This window comes from Amphiura filiformis, chromosome 4, assembly GCF_039555335.1.
Source record: "Amphiura filiformis chromosome 4, Afil_fr2py, whole genome shotgun sequence".
NCBI classification, from domain to species: Eukaryota; Metazoa; Echinodermata; class Ophiuroidea; order Amphilepidida; family Amphiuridae; genus Amphiura; species Amphiura filiformis.
In genome coordinates, this window is record NC_092631.1 from 12,118,008 (window position 1) to 12,142,739 (window position 24,732).

The window sequence follows — 24,732 nt, forward strand, 5'->3', positions numbered from 1 at the left end:
ATACTGCATAGACTGGTAGGTCAACCATCACTGTAGCACCTTCCTATCAAGAGTTATGATTTTTCAAATAAATTTTTTTGCCGAAAACAGCTTATTTTGGCATGTCAATTGTCACGAGGCATGTCATATTTGAATGATTCTGCGCATAAATGATTAAGTCAATCACAAAACAAATACCTGAATCCATCAAATAGTACCCTCAGCTGATATGTTAACATTTTAAAGGGCCATATCTATGTATATTGTAGACTCTATGAGTATACAAAGTTGGCATGTGAAAATTGTTGTCACCCAAAAAGTGCATTTTTCGGGCAAAATCGGCCACAAATCAACATTTTGTAGCAAAACGATGTACGATGCACGCGTTTTGACAAAAAAATCATGTTCTACAAACAATTTTACCCTAGAAAAGACACCTTAGAAATTAAACATAGCTATTTTCACTCTGGAGTGAATTTTTACACACTTTGGCAGTGAAACCTGCTTCAAATCTGAGACCATGTCTTATCCGCTTAAAAATGCCCAAAGAATAAATAAGAAACATAAATCAAGAACATATTACCGTAATCAATATAAATCAATATGGCAACAAAAACAAATAAGAAATGGCAACCCGCTTGCCTCATTTTTTTTGCCAGAGTACCCACATCGGTACTCAGCTGCGGAGTACCTGACCAGTGTCGGTACTCGGAGTACCTTCAAAGTACCTACGCCACGAGGTATTCACCTAGGTTTCATTATCATTGAGGTAGGCCCTATAGGACTTTTTATTTTTTCGGAGAAGAGCAGGTAGGGCAACTACTTGATTATATTTCTACATGTTCATACTACATACTCTGAAAATTTTAGAAAATTTGCACGAGACCGTCCGTTTTGTTCCTAAAATGGGGGTTATAGCGCCCTCAACGGGCACTCTCTCCATAGGGCTACATGTAAAGACCAGTTATAGACAAATGGCCCTAAAATAAAACGGACTCGTTCATTTTTCCTCAAATTTTGTATATGATGTAGATTTAACATCTGGAATGTAATGCAAGTGATGCCGTTGCTGCTCTTCTAAATTCATTTTTAAAATGTCCGCCCCAGACCAAGGTGTATTCGCGAGTTGTAGCCGGCTTGCTGGGCCACAAGGGTCTGGTGGCCGATGTAGGTACTCGAGAGTAGCAGCGCTGCTACTCTCATGAGAATCCCGTAGTGTACATGTACCTCAGTGGAATCAGCCAAATTTGTTGTGTTTGTAGGTTAACAGAGCAGTTTTGATTGACATTATTATGTCTGCCATACAGCCCTCGAATTAACCCACGGCACCCATGGCATTTTGCCGTGTGTGCCCATCCCCACTGCCGTAATGCCCTCAAAATATGTCCTTTACCCAAGGCAGTCACTTGTCAGTGCCCTCTAATGAAGTTGCCGTCGGTGCCCCAGCCCTGCCCCTTCATTATAAAATCATCTATCTATGTTTGTGTGTGTTTTTTTCACTTTTGAGAAATTGCCTTTGTGCTCTTCTCAAATTTTCAACAGTTGCCATGATGCCCTCTTGAAATATTACAAGCTGCCGTGCTGCCTTGCCTTTTCAGTGAAAATCCAAGGCGATTCTCAACTTGCCCTAAAAAAGTTACCGTGCCTCTTCAGATCCTTAATTCGAGGGCTGCTGTCATAGAACTCCATGTTTATGACCAAAATTATGGCTTAATGCATGGAGAGAGTCTCCTGTGAAAGGGTTTGAATTTAAGGATTATTGACAATATGGGCTGAAAGGTAAGCCAGGCATGAGAGTTCCTTGTTTCTGTGATTTTCTGTGTATTTAATGTACGGAATTGGCGTTTCAACCACTCTTCCTATACCTTTGTACAGGAGCCAACCGTTGTTAATCTGTGATGAATCCACACTTTTACTGTAGCGTATACGCGAACGCAGTGAGGTTATGCGAGAGCACATAAAATTCATCATGCCTGGAACCTTTGTGCGCAGTATTTTTCATGTAGCGGCTAAACATTGCTGTTTTATTCTGCAGTTTTATTGCTGATATCAACAGAGAAATCATCGAAGTTTTTGTAAGGCTGAGTGCCAATGATTAACTGACATTGCTCGTAAAATAATTGTGAATTATACGATCTTAAGCTTCTTTTCGTTGTGGAAATGGAATCAAACATGTTTCACCTTTGTTCATCACCGATTAACAACTCGCGTCTGGCTTGTCTGCATGTTTACTTTGCTCGGGCAGCTCCAGTAAACCCCACAGATGACGCAGACGCATCATTGTTAATCGGTGATGAACAACGGTGAAACGTGATTGAATCCCTAATTCAAAAATTATTTCCGTGTTTTCCCTACAAAAAATGTTTTTAAAAAAAATTGGAAAAAATCACCAAAAAATGCCAAGTTTGTATCCATAAAAATGTGGACAAAACCAATGTATTTTTAGATCTTCAATAGCTTATGCAGTGAACACAAGGTACAAATCTGCCTCTTTTGAATACAAACTTGGTGTGGTTTTTTTGGTGATTTTTTTTCCAAATTTTTTTAAACAACCATGAATGATCCTAGCAATTGGCTATACATCCAGGGACTCTCCAAATGTGAGATTGCAACCCAAATGCGCGATTTGGACCGGTTTTTGCCAGGCCATAGCAATTATGTAACATTTTCAGTGTTCTTAACTTGTTACTTTACAATGTTATACCGGTGTGGTGGCCTAGTGGTTAGAGCATCCGCCTCACGATCAGGGGGTCGTGGGTTTGAATCCCGGCCGGGCCATACCAAAGGCTTTAAAAAATGGTACCTACTGCTTTCTTGCCAGGCGTTCAGCTTTGAAAGAATGGAGTAGGGAAAGTTAAACACATGGCTACCAGTGGACTAACCCCCTGCTGTAGCTTTTCTGCTTGCAGACATGTGGCCTAGGGTTATGAAGCGCCGCCCAATGGGCCGAAAGGCTTGGGAAGGATTTAACTTTTAAACTTTTAACTTTTAACTTCACAATGTTATATGCAGGGATGTGAGAGTTCCTCTTTTCAGCTGATTTCTTCTTTTTTTGTTGCCAAAATTTACGTGTTTTTCTTTTATTTTCAGCCCATATTTGGGTTTTTTACCCTGATTTTACGCTGTTTTTAGTGATTTTCCTCGTTTTTGGTCTGTGGCCTCTCACACCCCTGTATATGCATTTTTTTATATCAAAAATGGCCTCTTTTGGGGTGCTAAAATCTGCTAAAATCGCCTGGGCTTCGAGGGGTGCTGCCCCCTCAACCTCCACGGGAGCCCCCTCGACCCCCATGGATATATTTTAGAGTTTTTTATCAAAACCCCCTCTCATGCCTGGTAAGCACATGTTGACTGCTCAGTGCCAGAAATGGGTAAGTGCAATAGCTGCCATCTGTAGTTGCCATGCATAGATGAGTACAATATGCTGTGTGTAAATTGCCAAATGTTCTCAGAGCAGCTATTGTAATTTTAAGTAAAATTAAAATTATTAAAATACCCATTTACACTACGCCACTGAATGCTATATCAATTGATATATCCGATGGACGGTCTTTTAATTTGTCACCATTAGGTTTGTTCATTTAAATCCAAGAATCAAAATTGTATGTGATGCATGGAAGCATACAATATGTTGAAAAATAACCTCCGACTGTCTGGGTTCGATAATTTGTCTAGTGATTCAGTGCAGGATTCAATCACACTGGATGTGAACCTTTGTAATATATTTTCATTTATGTGTAATTTGTTTTTACACGTGCAGAGACCAAAGTACAAGTAGGTGAATCTGTGCGAGGCAAGGATGTGTTTATCATTCAGACAGGGACAAAGTAAGTCGTAATTATATTTGCAGAGGTGCAATGCATGCCACTAGTTAACAATGACAATAATGCATACTGTATTGTCTGTAATTAGACTATAAGCCATGCGTCTCTACGGTCCTTAGTTTTCCACTTTCGTTGTCCACCCTTGGGCAGAACATGAAAACGCAACAAATCAAGAGTTAAGATATGTCTGAATTAATATCCAAAAAGTTCCCACGTTTTACTTTACTCGTTTAGGAGTTATTAGGGGTTAAAAATATGTTTTTCGTGATTTTTTTCCATTTTTGCCCAAAAATGTCAAATATTAAAATAGCTGTAACTTTCAAAATAAATTGAGTAGAAATTTAATTTCTATTGTAGATGTTACATATCACATGGATGTCTAACACTGGTGAATAAAAATGTCACAGCACGACTCTAAAATATAAAAAAATGGCAAAAACCATATTTTTGTGCTATTTTGGCCATTTTGAGCTAAAATGCAATTTTGCATGGGGAAAAAATAAATATATATTTTATTGATTTAAAAAAATATGTCATTATGTCAACCTAGTTATTCTGAACAAAAAAGTTAATGATGGTGAATGTCTGTGACCTATAGTTTTTAATCTATGGCCCTTTCAAATTCACATATGGACTAAAATAGCATGTTTTTGTTCAATATTTCCAATAATAGGCCAAAAATGGTCCTTTATGGCCATTTTAACCAACTTGTTAGTTTTTGGAGAGTGGGAACTTCACTTAATAATATGAACATGTAATTGTACTTTAATGTTAAGCTATTTCAAGATCCACTGGTATGCCCACTACCGGGGTAGCAGCAATTGTATCTACTTTCAATGCAGTAAAATGATGACTAAAATGATTTTGCTGCATTGAAATTAGTAAAATTGACCAATATAATTGCTGCTGCCATGGAAACCGAGCTACCAGTGGATCTACAACTAGCTTAAAATGAAAGTACTATAATATATTCATAATATATGTGAAGTTCCCACTTTCCAAACACTGAAAATTTTGTTAAAATTACAAAAAAGTACCATTTTCAGCCTAATATTGGAAAAATTGACAAAAACATGCTATTTTAGTCCATATGTGAATTTGAAAGGGCCATAGAACAAAAACTATAGCTCACAGCCATTCACCATCATTAACTTTTTTGTTCAGAATAACTAGGTTGATATAATGACATATTTTTTAAATCAAGAAAATATATATTTATTTTTTTCCCATGCAAAATTACATTTTTAGGTCAAAAATGGCCAAAAATAGCACAAAAATATGGTTTTTGCAATTTTTTTATATTATAGAGTTGTGCTGTGACATTTTAATTCACCAGTGTTGGAAATCTATGTGACATGTAACATCTACAATAGAAATGAAATTTCTACTCAATTTATTTTTAAAGTTACAGCTATTTTAATATTTGACATTTTTGGGCAAAAATGGAAAAAAAAAAAAAAAAAACACATTTTTAACCCCAAATAACTCCTAAATGAGTAAAGTAAAACGTGGGAACTTTTTGGATATTAATTCAGACATATATTTACTCTTGATTTGTTATGTTTTCATGTTCTGCCCAAGAGTGGACAACGGAAGTGAAAGATAAATGCCCATGTCTCATAGTCTAAATAAACGCCCCATTTTCCAAAAGGGGGGTGTTTATTAGAAGTGAATTTTCAGTGAAAAAAACTTAAAAGTCTGGTTCAATTTCTCGATGGTGCTCCTGTAGAAAGGAGGGATTACGACTGTACTAACAGAATCATGTGGAAAATGACATTTTCATGGTAAATATAACAAAAGTACACCCGTAAATGCATCATCAAGCAAGAATCTGATGAAATTAGTGAAATTCTACCATAATTAGGCAATGAAATGGATTTAACAGTGAATGGATGTAACAGATGTTATTTAATCTAGTCCCATTCTATTTACAGTAATGTTAAAGTTCTAACGAATGTTTGATGACGTAAAATCGATAATATATTTCTACCAGATATTATACGTAACAAATTATCGATTTTACATCATCAAACATTCGGTAGAACTTAAACATTACTGGAAATAGAATGGGACTAGATTAAATAACGTAGATATGTTACATCAAATATTATACATTGAATACTCGGAGTCAGTAGCGGCCCTAATAGTAGGGTAGTGTGGGATTATGGTAAAATTGTGCAGAGAAGAAAGTGGTTCAGATAGTGCTACATTTAGAATGTTTTTAATTCAACTGAACTGATCAGTGTTGGACTTTTTTGTTTTTGTTTTTTAATTTTGTTGAACTTCGACAAAAATATTTGAAATTTGTGCGAAAGTCTTGTCTTTTTTATGATTGTTTTGCAAAATTGAGCATTTTTCAACCATTTTTGGTGAAATTTCTCAAAGTTTGGTCAAAATTCAAAAATATAAAAAAAAGTTTATAAAAAAGAAATTTTTTGTTACATTGTCTGAAAACATTTGGGGGAAAAAAAGAGGTTTTTTCTCCCAAACTGAGCATTTTTGCCCAAAATTTTTCCTCACAGATGGGTTCATCAAGTCTTTGCCATTCTAAATATGTATACTTTTCTATACTTTAGACCAACAATTAGCAGATATATGAGGTCCAAAAGTTTCCATAATTCCAGGATTAAGATCACCCTTAATTAGTATGCATGGTGCCTGTTACTTTTTTTTTTTTTTTTCCCTCTTTTCTCTCCTACTCAGAGATGTAAATAATGCCATCATGGAGTTGCTGATCATGTCATATGCTTGCAAAACATCATCAGCAAGGTCAATAGTTGGTGTTATTCCATACTTGCCATATTGCAAACAAAGTCAGATGAGGAAAAGAGGGTCTATTGTGGCTAAATTATTTGCAACTATGCTTTGCAAAGCAGGTAAGCCAATCTTTCTTCTCATCTAGCCTGGATTGACATAGGTACATATGCATCTCAGCAAACACAAAAGATTTTATAGAAAATTTTTGAATGTCAGCCTATATAAAGATTAAGATCTGCCGCAGACACTACACCCTTCATCATGCGGAGAATTCACAACCAGACACCCAAGTCAGCAGCTGACAAGGCTTTCTCCTACAGTGCTCCAAAACTCTGCAATGGCTTACTGTTTCAAAAATGCCATTTGAAATGTACACCCACTGTGTGGGAGATTATGATCATGTCTCCCCTAGGGGTTGTTTGAATTTCATTCTGTGCAAGATATCTTCCCTTCCTAGTACTTGTACCCTTGATGCTTTTCTCAACATAATTATTGACTTTATTTTGCACACATACAGGTATAGACCATGTCATCACAATGGATCTACATCACAAAGAAATCCAAGGATTCTTTGATGTTCCTGTAGATAACCTTAGAGCATCACCATTTCTCCTCCAGTATATTCAAGAAAATGTAAGTAGGTGACATAACTCAATGTTTTTGCTTAAAAGCCCATGACCCGATTGACAGCTTCATCTCCCCCCAGATTTACCTCATTGTTGGTTTTGGTATCACATATAGATCATATTTTTCTCATTACCGTCCTGAAAAGTGACATTCCAAATTGATGTAATTCTGAAGACATTATGAAAATACTGTTGATTTGTGGTTACCATGCTAGCGTAATTTCACACACCCCTGGGAATTGTGGGTAGCAGCACAGCACAAAATAAGCTTCCTAACAGCTTCAACTTCAAACTTGGTATTATATGGTGGACTGGACTAGCTTGCTTTCTGGTGTGTATTCAAGTTCAAAGTCATAGTCATATATGAAGGGTCCCATCTCCAAAAACTTACACTGAAAGCATTTAGTTCCTGTGTGGAGCAGTTTCTTCTGTATGATCTTGAGAGGCTTGTGATTACTCTGGATCAATACTTTTTTTCCATAGGTGTAGGAATGAAATCTTTTTTTCCATAGGTGTAGGAATGAAATCTTTTTTGCCATAGGTGTAGGAATGAAATCTTTTTTTCCATAGGTGTAGGAATGAAATCTTTTTTTCCATAGGTGTAGGAATGAAATCTTTTTTGCCATTTAGGTGTAGGAATGAAATCTTTTTTGCCATAGGTGTAGGAATGAAATCTTTTTTGCCATAGGTGTAGGAATGAAATCTTTTTTGCCGTAGGTGTAGGAATGAAATCTTTTTTGCCGTAGGTGTAGGAATGAAATCTTTTTTGCCATAGGTGTAGGAATGAAATCTTTTTTGCCATAGGTGTAGGAATGAAATCTTTTTTGCCATAGGTGTAGGAATGAAATCTTTTTTGCCATAGGTGTAGGAATGAAATCTTTTTTGCCATAGGTGTAGGAATGAAATCTTGTTTTGCCATATGTGTAGGAATGAAATCTTTTTTGCCATAGGTGTAGGAATGAAATCTTTTATGCCATAGGTGTACAAATGTAGGAATGAAATCTTTTCAGTCCATACCAATTGAAGCTCCTTTTCAATTTGAGCATATTTAGTCTTAGTGTCTGTCAATATGCTATTGTAAGTAATAATAAGGCTGCACCTAGACCTATTTCTGATGCGTCAACTTACAAAGTTACATCTGTCTCAGTAGCGAAGAACAGGATGGTCTGTCATGGCTTTCTTGATCCAGTTAACAGCCTTGGTGTGGTGATCTTCTTCACAGTGAGTTTTCTTAAGGGTACTTGGCCATCAATTTAATTCATGGGCATGTTTGAAATAAACTTGTATGACTCACAGGGCATTTAGTCAGGATTCGAAAGTAAGACGCCCAACCCGTCGGGGATTCTGGAAGAGCGCCCGCCAACGGCCGAAATGAATATATGCAAACAATAGTTTTCAAGAGATGGCGCTATTACCAAGCCCGGCAGTAAAGAAGCTTAAATAAAATGATGCCCTTCGAAGTTTGAACTTGGCGAAAATGCATCATAAAGTGCCTTTTTATAGACATTTAGAGGCTCCTAACAGTGGTTTGTAACCTTTTTATAGACATGTAGAGGCTCCTAACAGTGGTTTGTAACCTTTTTATAGACATTTAGGGGCTCCTAACAGTGGTTTGTAACCTTTTTATACACATGTAGAGGCTCCTAATAGTTGTATTGTAAACTTTATAGACATTTAGAGGCTCCTAACAGGGGTTTGTAACATGATTGTATATCGCAAAAGGTTTTTTTAGCTCATTTGCGCCAGCAAATGAACTAAAGCCGTAGTCTAAATTTGTCTATGTTTTTTACTTTCTCTTGCTACATCGTTTGAGCAATGGAGCTAGTAATTTGAGGGAGCGATCTTTGCATGATTGTTCATGATTGTTACTTATTTAGCTAGGAAAATTCGGACGGAAAGTGTCATTTTTGGAGCATTTTGTTACGAAAATGTTTACCACATTTCATGGAATAGTCTCCTATGCAGACTGTTTGTGGTGCTTTTCATATTACAAACACTGTACAAACTGCTTGATCTGGCAATTTTGTAAAAGAGATGTTTGCTTTTCAGTGTTGCTTTGCCTTACATTCTGTAAGTCAATAAAGCACCAATTGGGCTCGTGCTGTGTATAGGCCCTTACTTCTGTGCACGAGCCATGAGCAAATAGTGTCTCAAATTCTCCCAATTTGGGCTACCAAATTGTTGGTTGGCAATCCCGACTATGAACAAAATCTCACTCATTTATCACACATCTTGACCAGTTACTAAACCCAATTAGTTATGTAAACATTTACTCAAGGTGAGTAGCACTTTTTCAGTGCATGGTATATCAGTATATGGGACCATGACAACCCCTCTCTGAGGTGGAATGTTTTAAAATTGTTGGTATCCGATTTGTAAGGAAAAGTAAGTATGTTTTGCCGTTTCAACGAATGAAAACGAAAGCGAGTATTACCAAAGTTATGTTTGAACTAATTATGACTTTAAAAAGTTCTAGGTATAGGCCTAAATGTAACAATAATAGTTAATATACAGCATCATATGGTCAGCAGAAGAAAATTACATCACCTATGATGTCATATCAGTGTCCTTGACGGGGGTCCTTACTCCTTGACCACTGAACAGCATGATATCATGTTGATAACAGATCTATAGAATGAAAATCTTCATCATATCACAGATTCTCAACAATCTGTGATCATATGGACCCTATTGATATGAAAGTAGTTATGTATCATATCCTGTGTCGTTTTTGGCTCTTAGCGTAGCTAGGTGAGCCTGAGTCATTGCAGTCAGTGAGGACTGTATTTTTGCTACATATTTTGGCCACTTGCGTTCTTGCTTTTTATGCTAAGGTTTCTTTTGTTTATGATATTTGGCTTTGAAATTACGCTCCAAGGTTTGCTTAGTTATTTAGCAATCGATTGCACTCCTTTAGAAGTGAATTTGGGGTGGGGAAAGTACTTATTTTGAAGTGAGAAAAGTCAAAAGTCGTCATGAGAAACAAGTCATTTCTATCGCTTCGCTTGGTTCCCTGTATGCGCTAGAGATTATTTTGGTCTGAGTAATTTAAGTTGTGAGATCATGGCGGGAATTGACGGATTGCACTATTTTTCTTTGGGAAAGTGACCTTTTATCATGAATTTTTGCGATGATCTCACATGGATAGAAACGTGATTGGATGATTCCTTTGTCCAGATTGTTTATTGAGTTCTCGGGAGTTTTGTTATACCATGGGACAACACTTCAAAATATTTAGAGACCAGCGGCGTAGTAATTTAGCTAAATTAACGCTAAATAACCAGGGTGCCAAAAAAATTCAGCCCGAATCGCAGGTCAAATAATCGAAAAAGTCGCCTAATTTTTTTTCTTTACCCTTTGCATTCTATGGGGCAGGAAATTGTCCCGGGAAAATCTTCAAAAGTCGCCTAATTGGGTTATTTTAAATCGCGGGTTTGACAACCCTGAAAACAACGACTCGACAGCGAAGGTCACATCTGGCTATTCATTATCAGTTTTTGTCTGGCACGCTTTCTACAGCGTGGGTTGGGAATTCTGAAAATCTGTAAAAATTACAATTTTGCGGAATAAAGGGTGGGTTTCTAAAAAGCGTGGGAGCAATATATAATTATAAAGCGTGGGTAACGCTACCAATTGCAAAAAAATATAATAAAGTAATTTGATGATCTGTTGAAAAACATTCATATTTTCTTCATAAATCTGGAAAGAAAATGTCAAAATTAATTTGCTGATGTTTTCAATTCATACGACGTCACCCCACAGTAGAATCGACGCTACCGTGAGTTTTATGAATGAATATAATTTTCAGTCTCTACATCAGCCGCTTTGGCCCGCTCGCTCACACTAGAAGTGGAGCGATCCGAACCACAGCGGCAGTGTAGAGAGTATAGACTGACGTTTTCATGTATTCAGGATCTCACAGGTATCTCAGCCCTTTACAATTTGCCCATGTGTTTATGATAAACAATCTAAAGTCGTATCTTTTCGATGCAGTTGCAGTGATGCAGTTTTGCCAACATTTAATATGTCGCAAATGTTTCAGATGAATAAGAAAATCACGAGTGTTTGATAGATGAGGATAAATTCTGCATCAATTCGGATTCTGAAATGGATTGATGGCGCAGATAATGATAAAAATGGACCCGAAGTGACTGTATGAAACGGCGCTACCGATGTTCAGTCTTCCGAATTTGATAAAGTAATGCTGTAAACAATCTAAAGTCGTATCTTTTGAAAGATGTTTCAGATGAATAAGAAAATCATGAGTGTTTGATATAATAGATGAGGATAAATTCTGCATCAATTCGGATTCTGAAATGGATTGATGGCGCAGATAGTGCTAAATGGACCCGGAAGTGACTGTATGAAACAGCGATAGCGCCGATGTTCAGTCTTCCGAATTTGATAAGTAATGCTGTAAGCTTTGGTCCGGAAGTGACTGTATGAAACAGCGATAGCGCCGATGTTCGGTCTTCCGAATTTGATAAGTAATGCTGTAAGCTTTGGTCACAAACACTGCATAAGGGTGGGGGTTCAATTTTTGATAAAAAAGGTGTCTGTCTAAAAAGTGTGGGGAAATATAAATGGTGGGGATTTGACCCCTGACAAACGTTCGAAATTTGTAGTTGCTACAACTCAACTGATCATCACTATTTAATTCACTATCTGTTTCTTTGTCTGTGTCTGCCTCTTTACTCAGAGACTATTGTAGTAGTAGCTCGTTCACGTAGTGATTCCGTTGTCCCACTGGCCTACAAAACTTAGATTCATAGATTGCATGGCGATCGGAGTGTTATCGCCAGAGCACCTCAGACTAGCATAGTAGGGGAAGCATGTTCCTCAAACTTGGTGGGTGGATGCATCTTTAGTACACCATGTCACAGACAATATCTGCTCAATGCGAATTTTATCCTTTCTGGGTATGACTGATTTTGTTACCGTAAAATTTGTGTCAATTCCCGATATCACATGTTAGTACCGTACACTATAAATGCACCAGATTTTGTAGGCTCCAATTGCTGATTACATGAATGAGAACAGCTGGTAACCAGCGGCACTGTGCAGTACCGGTCTGTTATTCAATTGCGTTGTGTGTGGGTTACGTGTATTTTATGTGTAAAATGCGGTGATCCACCCAAAAACAAAATCATCGTATAGATCCCTGGTACTAGGTGCATCTTGACCCCAGCATAAGTTTGTATTGGTTAGCGGGTCAAGGTCACCTGAGGTCATCCAGGGGTCATCTGAGGTCAAATTTGCAAAAACTGTTGTAGGGTAATGAAACTGGTTACAGTCAACATTTGGAGTCAAATTTTGGGAAGGTCATCCGGGGTCACCCAGGGGTCATCTGAGGTCAAATTACTAAAAACTCGTATGGGCATGAAACTTGGTGGGTACAGTTAACATTTAAAGTCAAATTTTGGGAAGATACTACAAATTGTCGTATGGGCATGAAACTAGGTGGGTACAGTCAACCTTTGGAGTCAAATTTTGGGAAGGTCATCCGGGGTCACCTAGGGGTCATCTGAGGTCAAATTACTAAAAACTGTCGCATGGGCATGAAACTTGGTTGGTACTGTCAACATTTGGAGTCAAATTTTGGGAAGGTCATTTTGGGGTCATCAGGGGTCATCTGAGGTCAAATTAATAAAAACTGTCGTATGGTCATGAAACTTGGTGGGTACAGTCAACATTTGGAATCAAAATTTTGGGAAGGTCATTTTGGGGTCACCCAGGGGTCATCTGAGGTCATATTACTAAAAAACTGTTGTATGAACATGAAACTGGATACAGTCAACATTTGGAGCCAAATTTTGTGGGGTCGCATGTTCCTCGAACTTGGTGGGTGCATCTTGACCCCAGGCAGAACAAGTTTGTATTGGTTAGTGGGTCAAGGACACCTGAGGTCATCCAGGGTCATCTGAGGTAAAAGTAGCAAAACTGCCATATGGTATTTTGGGGTCATCCAGGGGTCATCTGAGGTCAAATTACTAAAACTGTCGTATGTGCATGAAACTTGGTGCGTACAGTCAACATTTAGAGTCAAATTTTTGGAAGCTCATTTCGGAGTCAGCCAGGGGTCACCTGAGGTCAAATTACTAAAAACTGTCGTATGGGCTTGAAACTTGGTGGGTACATGCAGTCAACATTTGAAGTCAAATTTTTGGAAGGTCATTTTGGGGTCATCTGAGGTCACCATTTAGAGCCAAATTTTTGGGAGGTCATTTTGGGGTCGTCTGAGGTCAATTTAGATGAATTCTAATAGTTGCCAAGTTACTAAAAATACTAAAAAAAGGGGATTTTAAAATTTTGCAGAACAAATTATTCTTGCTGGTTCAGTAGTAATTTGCACAATAATGAATTATTTTCAGATTTTGCAACTAATAGTAATGCGGCTAAAAATAATAATGCGGCGGAGGAAGATTGACCCCCGATCGAGTTTCAAGGACCGTATTGAATATTTGTGGGGAATTTTTTAAACCTTCAGGCCGACCTACCCAACCTTTCCATACAGCTACCAACCTGTTGCGATTCGACTCCAAGAACAATTGCTTTCCCACAAAAAAAGCGTAGAGCCACAGCGCCATTGGTGCTCTTGTTTAGGCCTAGCTATAATCAGTCCCAGAACAACGCCAAATATGGATTAAAAGACCTTTGACCTTGGATGTACAACAGCATGTTATGATCTAATGGGAAACTGTGCACATCAACAAACACCATTTCTATCAAAAAGGCAACGTCTGATATAATTTGAAACCACATAAATTACTAGAGTTGGTTCTTCTCTTGGATTCGGACCAAGCTTTAGAATATCGAATGTTGCGTTGTGAAATAAAACAAACCAGAAATTTATCACCCATTGTAAAAGATATGGCACATGTACCGAATACATGTACATTTCCTGGCCCAGCCATGCTAACCACATAAGGAGATTATACGATTAACCTAGTGCAGCTATTGTCATAGCAGGGTATTATTATGTAATACTCCTGATCCATATTTATGCGTTCTCTTGGACTGATAATATGGGCATAATTTATTCATGTAGGCCTATAGTATTGAACACTGTACCCCATTTGACATGCACTTATAGATAAATAAATTGTCTTACTTTATTAATTTAATAACTTCTTTATTATAAATAAAATGACACATAACTTATGTGAAGTCACTTCTTTTTTATTTGATTCATAAAATTACATTCAACAAAATGATTGAAGAGAAAACACACAAGGCACTGGGCAGACTGTTATAGAATGGAGTAGGTAAGATGCCATGTCCATAGCTTCGCAGGAGTTTCCGACTAGCAATCAACATGATCAGCACATTCAGAAAAACACAGTTTAAGAGTGAAGATTGTAGTGAGTAATCAGTCCTTTATAAATGTGCTGGCCACTATCTATTATAATATAGTCCCGGGGGGGAGGACACACTTTAGAGGTGACGGGTATGTGCCTACCGGCGTCGCGAAGTAGGGGCCTATTAGGTACAAAGCGTCATTTAAAAAAGGGCGTCATTGGGTACAAACAAAATAAAAGAAGGGTGTCATTGGGTATAATATTTTGAAAAAAGGGGGTCATTGAGTATAAGATTTTTAAAAAAAGGGTCATCGGGTAAAATATTTGAAAAAATGGAGCAATGAGGTTTGAGAATACTGAAATGTGTTTTTCAAAGTTGGCAGCCCTGTATACATAGCTATACATGGCTAGTTTCAAGTTTTTATTTGGAAATTGCTTTTACATCAGTGGCACTCATCTATCCGATGGTGCATCCAAGGCATTAAATATACAAACAAAACTGTATTAAACAAAATAAAATCAAAGGATACTTGACAAGCAAAAGGTACAAATAAATAAATGCCTTGAATAAATAAATATCTTGAGAACCGTAAGTATATTTTCAAAATGCTGATTTGTGCTTGATCACAGCACTATGGTGATTTTGAGGTTTGGGAATACTGAAATGTGTTTTTCAAAGTTGGCAGCCCTGTATACATAGCTATACATGGCTATACATAGCTATGCATGGCTAAACATGGCCATACATAGCTATCCATGGCTATACATAGCTATGCATGGCTATACATAGCTATGCATGGCTATACATAACTATGCATAAACATGGCCATACATAGCTATCCATGGCTATACATAGCTATGCATGGCTATGCATAGCTATGCATGGCTATACATAGCTATGCATGGCTATACATAACTATGCATGGCTATACATAGCTATGCATGGCATTTACCATGAAATTGTTGTAGTATTTAAGTTTCAAGTTTTTATTTGGAAATAGCTTTTACATCAGTGGCACTCATCTATCTGATGGTGCATATTAAACAAAATAAAATCAAAGGATACTCGACAAGCAAAAGGTACAAATAAATAAATGCCTTGAATAAAGAAATATCTTGAGAACCGTAAGTATATTTTCAAAATGCTGATTTCTGCTTGATCACAGCACTATGGTGATTTTGAGGTTTGAGAATACTGAAATGTGTTTTTCAAAGTTGGCAGCCCTGTATACATAGCTATACATGGCTATACATGGCTATGACATGGTTACATATGGCTATACATGGCCATACATAGCTATCCATGGCTAAACAAATTGAAATCAAAGGATACTCGACAAGCAAAAGGTACAAATAAATAAATGCCTTGAATAAAGAAATATCTTGAGAACCGTAAGTATATTCTCAAAATGCTGATTTCTGCTTGATCACAGCACTATGGTGATTTTGAGGTTTGAGAATACTGAAATGTGTTTTTCAAAGTTGGCAGCCCTGTATACATAGCTATACATGGCTATACATGGCTATGACATGGTTACATATGGCTATACATGGCCATACATAGCTATCCATGGCTATACATAGCTATCCATGGCTATACATAGCTATGCATGGCTATACATAACTATGCATGGCTATACATAGCTATGCATGGCTATACATAACTATGCATGGCTATACATAGCTATGCATGGCTATACATAGCTATGCATGGCTATACATAGCTATGCATGGTATTCCTGACCATAACCCATAACAAATGAGCTACAGCACCAGTGGTGCTCTTGTTAAATTTTTGGACGCCTTTATCATTTTTTAGGACCTACATTCTCTTGACAGGGTGTCCAAATGGCCTCTCTAGCTAAAGCCTTGATGACTCATATGATTCATACTAAATACCTTTTCAAATAATCAACATCTGGATAGTGAGAGGGACATACCATACTTCAATGATGTGTCAATAATATCTCAAGTCGGACAACCCACTACACAAGCATGCTTTGAATTGTGTGTCGCTTAATGGCTCACAGAGATCACTCGGGTGTGACAGGAACTTATAGATGAGATAGTTTACAAATCCCAGTAGAAGCTCTATTCCTTTGACATCATTTGGTAGAGGCAACTGCCCTGATCTTCTCTGGATCTGCAGGGCCGGATTTACCATTGGGCCTGATGGGCCCGGGCCCAGGGCCCCAACGTTGCCCTGTGCATCTTCCATTTGGGCCGAAAACATCTTGTTTTGGGCAAAAATAGGGGACAAAACTGCAAATTTTTGCATGCTTCACACGCACTGGCCTGTTATATAGCAAGCAAAATTCAGCTTCAATTTGGGCTAAAATAGTCTAATATTTAATTTTTTTGTGTGCTTTGTGTGCAAATTTCCTTGTAGAATCTATGCTTGTCTCCCTCTAAATTGTAATGCTCCCGCCGACACAGTCGATCTTATATCTAAACCAAAACTTGGCCACTTGAGTGCACATGCCTTCCTCTCTGTGCGTTTGGGGGCCTCCAAATTTTGGCCTAACCCAGGGCCCCCAAAAAGGTAACTCCGGCCCTGAGGATCTGGTTTCAATCCAATTGTGAATACTATAAATGGTCAATATGGTACTTTTTCCATTCCAAGTATGGCTTTGTCTTTGTTGATTTTCAGATCAACTTCTTCGCATCTCTTCATGAGTTTTGTGAGATTCTCATTGTGATTTTTACTGCTTTCTCCAACTCCAAATATCATCTGAATATAGCACATTTTTATATGATGTTTAGGGAAACATGTGTACTCAATAACAAATTCAGTTTGTAATGCTTCATTGTATATTTCACTAATAGATACCAGACTGGAGAAATGCAGTGATAGTGGCCAAGAATCCCGGGTCAGCTACTAGAGCCACATCGTTTGCTGAGAGGCTAAGGCTTGGCTTAGCAGTCATCCATGGTGAAGAGAAAGAATCAGAGTCTGAAAAATTAGATGGAAGACATTCCCCTCCTCCGTCACATGCCAGGACTTATCCGGGTCACAGCTTAGAAATGTTGCCATGTAAGTAGATTCTAAATCTCAATATACAGTAATCAGAGGCTCTTTTCCTCATTATTATTTGAATTGTTGTTTTTACTCTCTACATGTAGTATCGCGGCCGAGGGCCTGCCATATTTCTTGCGCTGCATAATAATAATAATTAATTATAATTTAATCTTATATAGCACATTACATCAAAGACCACAAGGTGCTTTACAATTAAAAACATGAGTATGAAAAAACAAAATGCCAATTGAATTATATATATATATATCATTAAGAAATAACAAAAATAATATAGGCACACAATGAACATTGCATAAAAGGGATTGGACAGAAAAAATACATGCAAAATGAGCAAACAAACAACTAAGTGAAATGTTCAAAGTGACAGTAAAAGCAAAATAAGTTTAACCAGACTAACAACAATTTTGTATGAACAACGGCAATATAATGCAAACAAATATCAAACAAAAGGTGAAATTAGAATCATAATACACAATTTGTAAAAAGCCAAGCTGTACACCACATAGATAACACATGAGTAGAAAACAAAAAAGAAAATGAAGTATACAGTGAAGCAATTAAACGCATGATCAATCAATGCAATATCAAATATGGCAAAAATACATTATCAAATTAAATATGAAAAATTCCAAACACAGATACTTTTAAGGGATCCAAAATGAGCGTTTATTGCGTTTCGACAGTATTTTTTGTGGCACATGAGAGCACCTCAGACCTATCGAATTGCATTCTGAATACGAAGCATGTCTTTCTGATATCAAATAATTTTCTCTTTTTTTTTAATCACAATATAATACAAATTTTATGACAAATTATAAAAATTTGATATTTTTCAAATTTTTGATATATAACAGTCCTCGAAGTAAATTATATAAATCTAATGATATATTCTTAAAGTGTATGTAGCAGGGGAGGAAAAGCCGACAGTCAATTGAAAATTTTGACCTTTCATATTGAAGATATGGATTTTTTTCCCAAAAGACCTATTTTTGTTGGTGTTTTGGGAAAAAAAATCCATATCTTCAATACGAAAGGTCAAAATTTTCAATTGATCGTCGGCTTTTCATCCCACCTACATACACTTGAAGTATAAATCATCAGATTTATAAAGTTTACTTCAAGTACTGTTAAATATCAAAAATATCAATTTTAATGATTTGCCATAAAATGTGTATTAAATTGCGAATTTCAAAAATCAAAATTATTTGATATCAGAATGACATTCTTCAGTATTCAGAATGCAATTCGATATGCCTGATGTGCTCGACTGTCCCAAAATAAATACTGTCCAAACGTTCATACCCCAGCCCTTAACACAAACAATATGAAAGTGGCGAAGCAAAAATATCTACACCAGGTATAATACTGTAATGAAAAGAGCAAGACACATCACAAGAGCAAACCAAGAAAATAACTTGAGTTATAGACGAATCCAAGGAGCCAAGTCATGGTCAGGATTTGGTCGGACATCTTTGGGTAGCCGCTAGCACCAACCTGGTGTTTTGAGCGTCCAATTGTGCAAATAAAAGCCGCCTAACACCTAGAGAAGATGCAAGGACGAGGAGGGTTAATAGAATAATAGCTAATAATATATATAATGGAGATAATTCCGCAGGTAATCCCGTCGCATCTATTCATACATAGTCCTTTTGTTCGCAAGTACATCAATGCATAGATACCGCGTGTAGTTAATCCGATTATTATGTCACTTCAACAGCGAATAGACCATGCTGTGTGTTTTGTCGAAGGAACTGTATTGTGTTATTCTTTTGTCTACCTGTGTTTTTGCGGAAGGTGTAAAACGGGTGATGGAATGCAGTTTAAAATTTCCGCCAAGGCCGAATCATTTCACATTTTGAGTGCATTGTAGCCGACGGCTACCCAACTAAAGGATGCTAGCCAGGTGTAGGAATGTGTGAATTTGGATTCCTCTATATGAGGTGTAGACAAAATATTATGCAAAACACACATATTACACACGACGCATATAACCCACTATGACGTGCCACTAGGAAGAGGAATGATGGTTACCAATTTGGTAAACTATTTCTACGAAATCAACATTCTTTTCTACGCACTTGAGAGGTCTGTCATTGAAACATCAAATCCCCAATGTGTTTTATAATTTTTAGCACAACATACTATCAATAAGCCAAAAGGCAGACATTTTCTCTTTACACATGATATGAGTGACATGTACTGACTACAAATGACGTTTTGATCTGATTCTCCATTACAGTGTTCACACCAAAGGAGAAGCCTCCCATCAATGTTGTAGGTGATGTGGGAGGCAGGATAGCTATCATTGTGGTAAGTCTTCCCTAATGCCGATACTGCTATATGGGGATCTTTGAATTGGTAATGATAAAATCTAAGAGTGGCTTCAGCACAAGATGGAAATTTAACTAGGTGCTTGAGGTTACAGTTCCACCCTTTATTTGGCTGCGAGATTTTGAAAAAAAGTTTGGTTTGATTGTCTTCATCTGATTGACCCTAATCTGGAAAGAATATCAACCTTGATTTTGGAAATTGCAGAAAAAGGTTTTCCCCCTTTAAAAAATATTGATTTCCTGAAAAGTTTGTTTAAACGGTTTCTACACACTGTTTAAAATCTGAATGAAGAAGTATATATCGATATCCCAATTCCGACCTATTTGAGCATTTTATTAAGTTAATTTATAGGCCCATGTTGTTCCCTTGGAGAGGATCTATGGCCAGGAATTTTTTTAAATATTGTTTGATTGGTGATGATGAAACGTTGTGTCTGTATATTTTGAACCCTATTTAAAGGATGACATGATAGATGAAGCAGAATCATTTGTTGCTGCAGCTGATGTACTCAAAGGAAGAGGGGCATATAAAATCTATGTCCTAGCCACGCATGGTTTGCTTTCTGCTGATGCACCAAAGAAAATTGAGGAATCCTGCATTGATGAGGTATGCACATTGTTGTTTTGTGTGTGTGTGTGTTTGATATTTATGATTGAAATTGGGAATGATATACATCGGTAGGATGCGTAGAAGAATGCTAACTGAAATTATATTTGAACTTGAAATGTCTAAATTGAATTTGAAAGAATAGTATAATTTATTTGATTCTTTGAATATGAGAAATGCACAGTGAGAGATATTTGTAGCAAATAATTTCTGGTTAATCAAAACCATTTCATGCAATTTTTCAAACTGTCCAAGCAGTCTTTTGAACATTTAGCACTATGTGCAGCTTTTTAGCAGGCATTCATGTAGATATTTCCCATTGGTGACTCAACTTAAATGAATCTGCAAACTGGCAAAGTAAGTTTTGAGGAAGGAAGAATATGCGGTGAAATAAAAAACAATTTAACCCAACACTACTTTTAAGGGTACTTTACATAAAATGAAGTCAAAATTCTTAAATTTTGCATGCTCATTACCCCTTTACGTCTTTTCATAGTAAGATCAATTATATTTTACATTGGGATTTTTTTGGAGCTTCCAGAGAATAAGCAGGGATGTAAATTTTCAGGAAATTTCCTGATTTCATTTTGCTTGGATCTTCCCTGTACAAAGTATAGGGAAATACACATTTCCAGGAAATGTTAAAGCAGTTTCAAGAAATTCTGTCTGTGCTTGTTTTCATCCCTGAATAAGGGTCATAGAACAGAAGATTCAATTAATTGTTGAGCTGTCATTCAACCAACTGCTTATCCTTGCAGTAGAGATTTAGAAGCATGCATTATATTAATTACTATTTGTGGTGTGATCAAGCAAAATCAGTCTGAAGTCGGGTCATATTCAATTTTCAGTTTCTTATTGGATTGTAACAAGCATTTGCAACGCTGCATTTTGCAGTAACCCCCATTGAATTCAACAACCAGTTCAAAAGATACATGTATCATCAGTATGAGCTGATAAAGAGTTTCCAAAACAATAGGAATGGCTATATCTTGAAATCAGTATTTACGACTTCCAACTGATTTTGCTTGATCACATCACATTTGTTTGTTTTCTGTATATTTGAATATTCAGCATGTTGATTACTTGAATGTTAAAATTTGGTTCAGGTACATGCATGTGTGTCATTTTCCAGTTTGTTTTACAATGCATTTGTAAATACAAGGCATAAGAAAAGTTAATTTAGTGTACCCATGAAAGTTAATTATGTGTCTCCTTGCATGAAAATCCAGTATTTACAGTTAGCATCACCAGGCATGACATCATGCCTGGTGAGCATTGATAAACCCAATATAATTTTGTAATGGTTAAAATGCATCATGCGTTTTTTATTTATTTTTCGTGTTTTTGCCGAGTATTTTTTTCCTACTTGTTCAATAATTCGATTCATCAATAATACCAGTGAAGGTGTTGTATGAAAGAGAACGCATACCAGGGTGGGTATTACACCAAACATTGTCATCAGCTACGTTCGCTGCAATTTTGCAAGAAATTTTAGATGGAAAAAACCCTTGTGTCACTGAATTCACTGGACTGAACTTGAAAGTATGCAATTTGGATCCAAGATGCGCACTGTTAAAGATCAAGATCAGGACATGTGAGTTTCGAAGCCGTTGTGTTTTCCACTTGATGAAGTTAGCCCTGGCCGAGTAGCCCTTGTAAAGTCACGAGGTCCAATTAACTATTGAAGTCAGAAGTGATGTGAGACAAAGAATTTTTTAAAAATTTAAAAAAAGCCTCATTCCGCATTACATTTTTGAAGTCAGAAGTGATGTGAGTCAAAGAATCAATTTTGATTGGCCTAAGTAAAGATGGGTGGATTTTCATGACATTTAGACAGTGGCCTACTTTTTAAAGTACATGTACTTACCTTTGACCCAGCAATTAAATGACACTACTTTCAAGTGTACTTACTTGTAGGCTAACTCACAAGTAAGCATGTCCTTCACTGGTAAATTATGCACAATCACAATAGGATTGGATCATTCAGTCTTATCTTATTATGGTCAACATAAGGTCATGCTTACCAGCAACTGACTTGCAAATCTTGTTCACACAGGCCTTACTTTTGAAAGTAGCTTGTGTAAAATGATAGAAAATAACGTGCAAGTAGCTACTTGTAAGTGCGTTTACACAGGCACTACTGTTTAGCTTACTTTTAAATGTAGTTACTGTTGATAGTAAGTTGACTTGCGACTGTCTGAACAAGCCTACTGAAAGCCAGTATTTTGCAAGGTACTGTATTAGTTCCAATAAGCGCCCATGCCCCAATAAGCGCTCACCCAGGGTATTTTCAAGTCCTGCGTAAACTTGCAATACATTTTCTGCATCAAAAAGCTACTAGAACGTCTCAGGACACTTTTATAACATACGTAAATTTGTCTCTAATAAACACCCCTTACAAAAAAAATTAGGTAAACAAGGTAAAAAATAAGCGCCCACCCAAAATGACTTTGTTAAGGTTAAATACAATTGATTTTCAAGGCTTGATTCCAGAGGGGCGTAAGTTAATAATGGAAACAGCCATGCAGAAAAGAATGAACTCACACGTACAATAGTGTATCAATCTGAACTAGGGCCACGGACAAACCGCGGCTCGTGTGTCATCCTATATGTTGCAGCAGGGATAGGGAGGGGGCGACCATGATAGGACCATACTTATGGGCTGATGGGGGGGGTTGATTGTGGGCAGCCGTTTTCGGCAATTTTCCTTTGGATTTTCTAAATTTTCAATTTTTAAAAGTATCCTGGATGATATCTGTCGTGAAATAAATCAATGCTTCTATAGGCTATCATAGGCCTATTAGTAGGCCTATTTATATTATGCAATATATAGGCCTACAACAATAACTACAACAATAATAACAAAACCAACAACCAATATTTTGTTAATCTAATTTGTAAAAATATATTCATAGGCAGCGCCTATTAGACTAGTATAACCTAAAAATTCCTGAATTATATAATGAAAAAAAGGGCAAAAACAATTAATCGCTGCAGTTCAGAAAGAAAGAAACGAACAAGAAAAAAGAAAAAAGTGAGAGAAAAATAAAATAAAATAAATGGAATGGACCTCATACGGACTCGAACACGTACCAAAGTTTTCCAGCTCCAAACTATAGCATTATATAGTAGAACCTGGGTCCGGCGCGCTAACCGATTACGCCATTGAGGGACACATGAAATTGATTGATCTCAAACTGACTATTATGTAATACTTAGTGCATGACAGGCTCTTATGATAAACAAGCTCATCACCGCTGTAAATGTCAGAGGTATCGATGGCGCAAAACCTCGTTTTTTGCAAAAGTAGCTTAAATTTGGAGTGAAATTCAAATGGTAAAGTAAGTGACAGACATTTGAGAAATAATGTAGGCAGTTAGAAATCAAAATTAACGTTCCACAATCCAGATATCGATAATGTAACATAACAGTGTTTTGTGGTACAAGATTCTCGAAAATTGTTCCCAAAAACGGGCTAATAAAATTTAATCGGTACTGTATTTGGTTCTTCTCCATGGCAACATTATTTCTTTGGTAGATTTGTAGTACAATACAAAAAGGAGAAAACAATCACTTTCGGCGTGGTTTTATACGGAATGAACATTTGAAAAAACTGCATGGAACGCGTTTTTGATCTTGTGAACATGGTGCGTAAAAATGATTTAAACGAAGGATTTTCAAACGGATTCTAAAATTTTTATAAACACACAAAAATAATGTAAAGATACATCCATGCACCAACATTTGACTCACTGCGATATTTGATTGCTGAGAAAACGCGGTTTTAGAGAACAACTTTATACGTCTTTTATCGTTTTTATCGTTTCTTCGTGTAACCTGAAGCGCCCTGGGCGCTTATTGGAATGAATACGGTATATGTAATTTCAAGGTCATTGGAGGCCATATATATAATATCTAAAATATTTAATTCTTTCACAATTCATGAAAATGTCATTTGCCTGTTTTCTATTTTATGATGGACTAAGCCTGATATTGATCTACCAAATAGAAACATGTTAAAGAACATAAAAGAAGCCCCAAAGCAGATGTACATATAGTGTTTACAATCCTCTGGTCACTTGACGACCACCGATGGGTTGTCAGGTGACATTTTAGATGGGGACAGGTCATGTCCAGTATCCCTGTCGAGAGGAGGTTTTTGTGTCTTGATCTCTATGGTAGAGAAGGTCATTGCTAAAATGTTGGTAACGATTTCTAAAATTACACCCATTTCCTAAGTTACCCTTTTTCAATGTAACTTGGACACAAGC

General features: G+C 36.9%; 1 protein-coding gene across 2 annotated transcripts in view; it reads left to right on the top strand.

Annotated features, from left to right (window-relative positions):
• Positions 1-24,732, top strand: part of LOC140150551 (phosphoribosyl pyrophosphate synthase-associated protein 2-like) — a 57,325-nt gene that overhangs the window by 20,182 nt on the left and 12,411 nt on the right. For both annotated transcript variants that reach the window (XM_072172583.1, XM_072172584.1), the window contains exons 3-8: positions 3,740-3,806; positions 6,507-6,679; positions 7,078-7,193; positions 17,311-17,518; positions 19,764-19,834; positions 20,315-20,461. In XM_072172583.1, the coding sequence (XP_072028684.1) occupies positions 3,740-3,806; positions 6,507-6,679; positions 7,078-7,193; positions 17,311-17,518; positions 19,764-19,834; positions 20,315-20,461 (782 nt within the window). The remainder of the gene's footprint in view (positions 1-3,739; positions 3,807-6,506; positions 6,680-7,077; positions 7,194-17,310; positions 17,519-19,763; positions 19,835-20,314; positions 20,462-24,732) is intronic.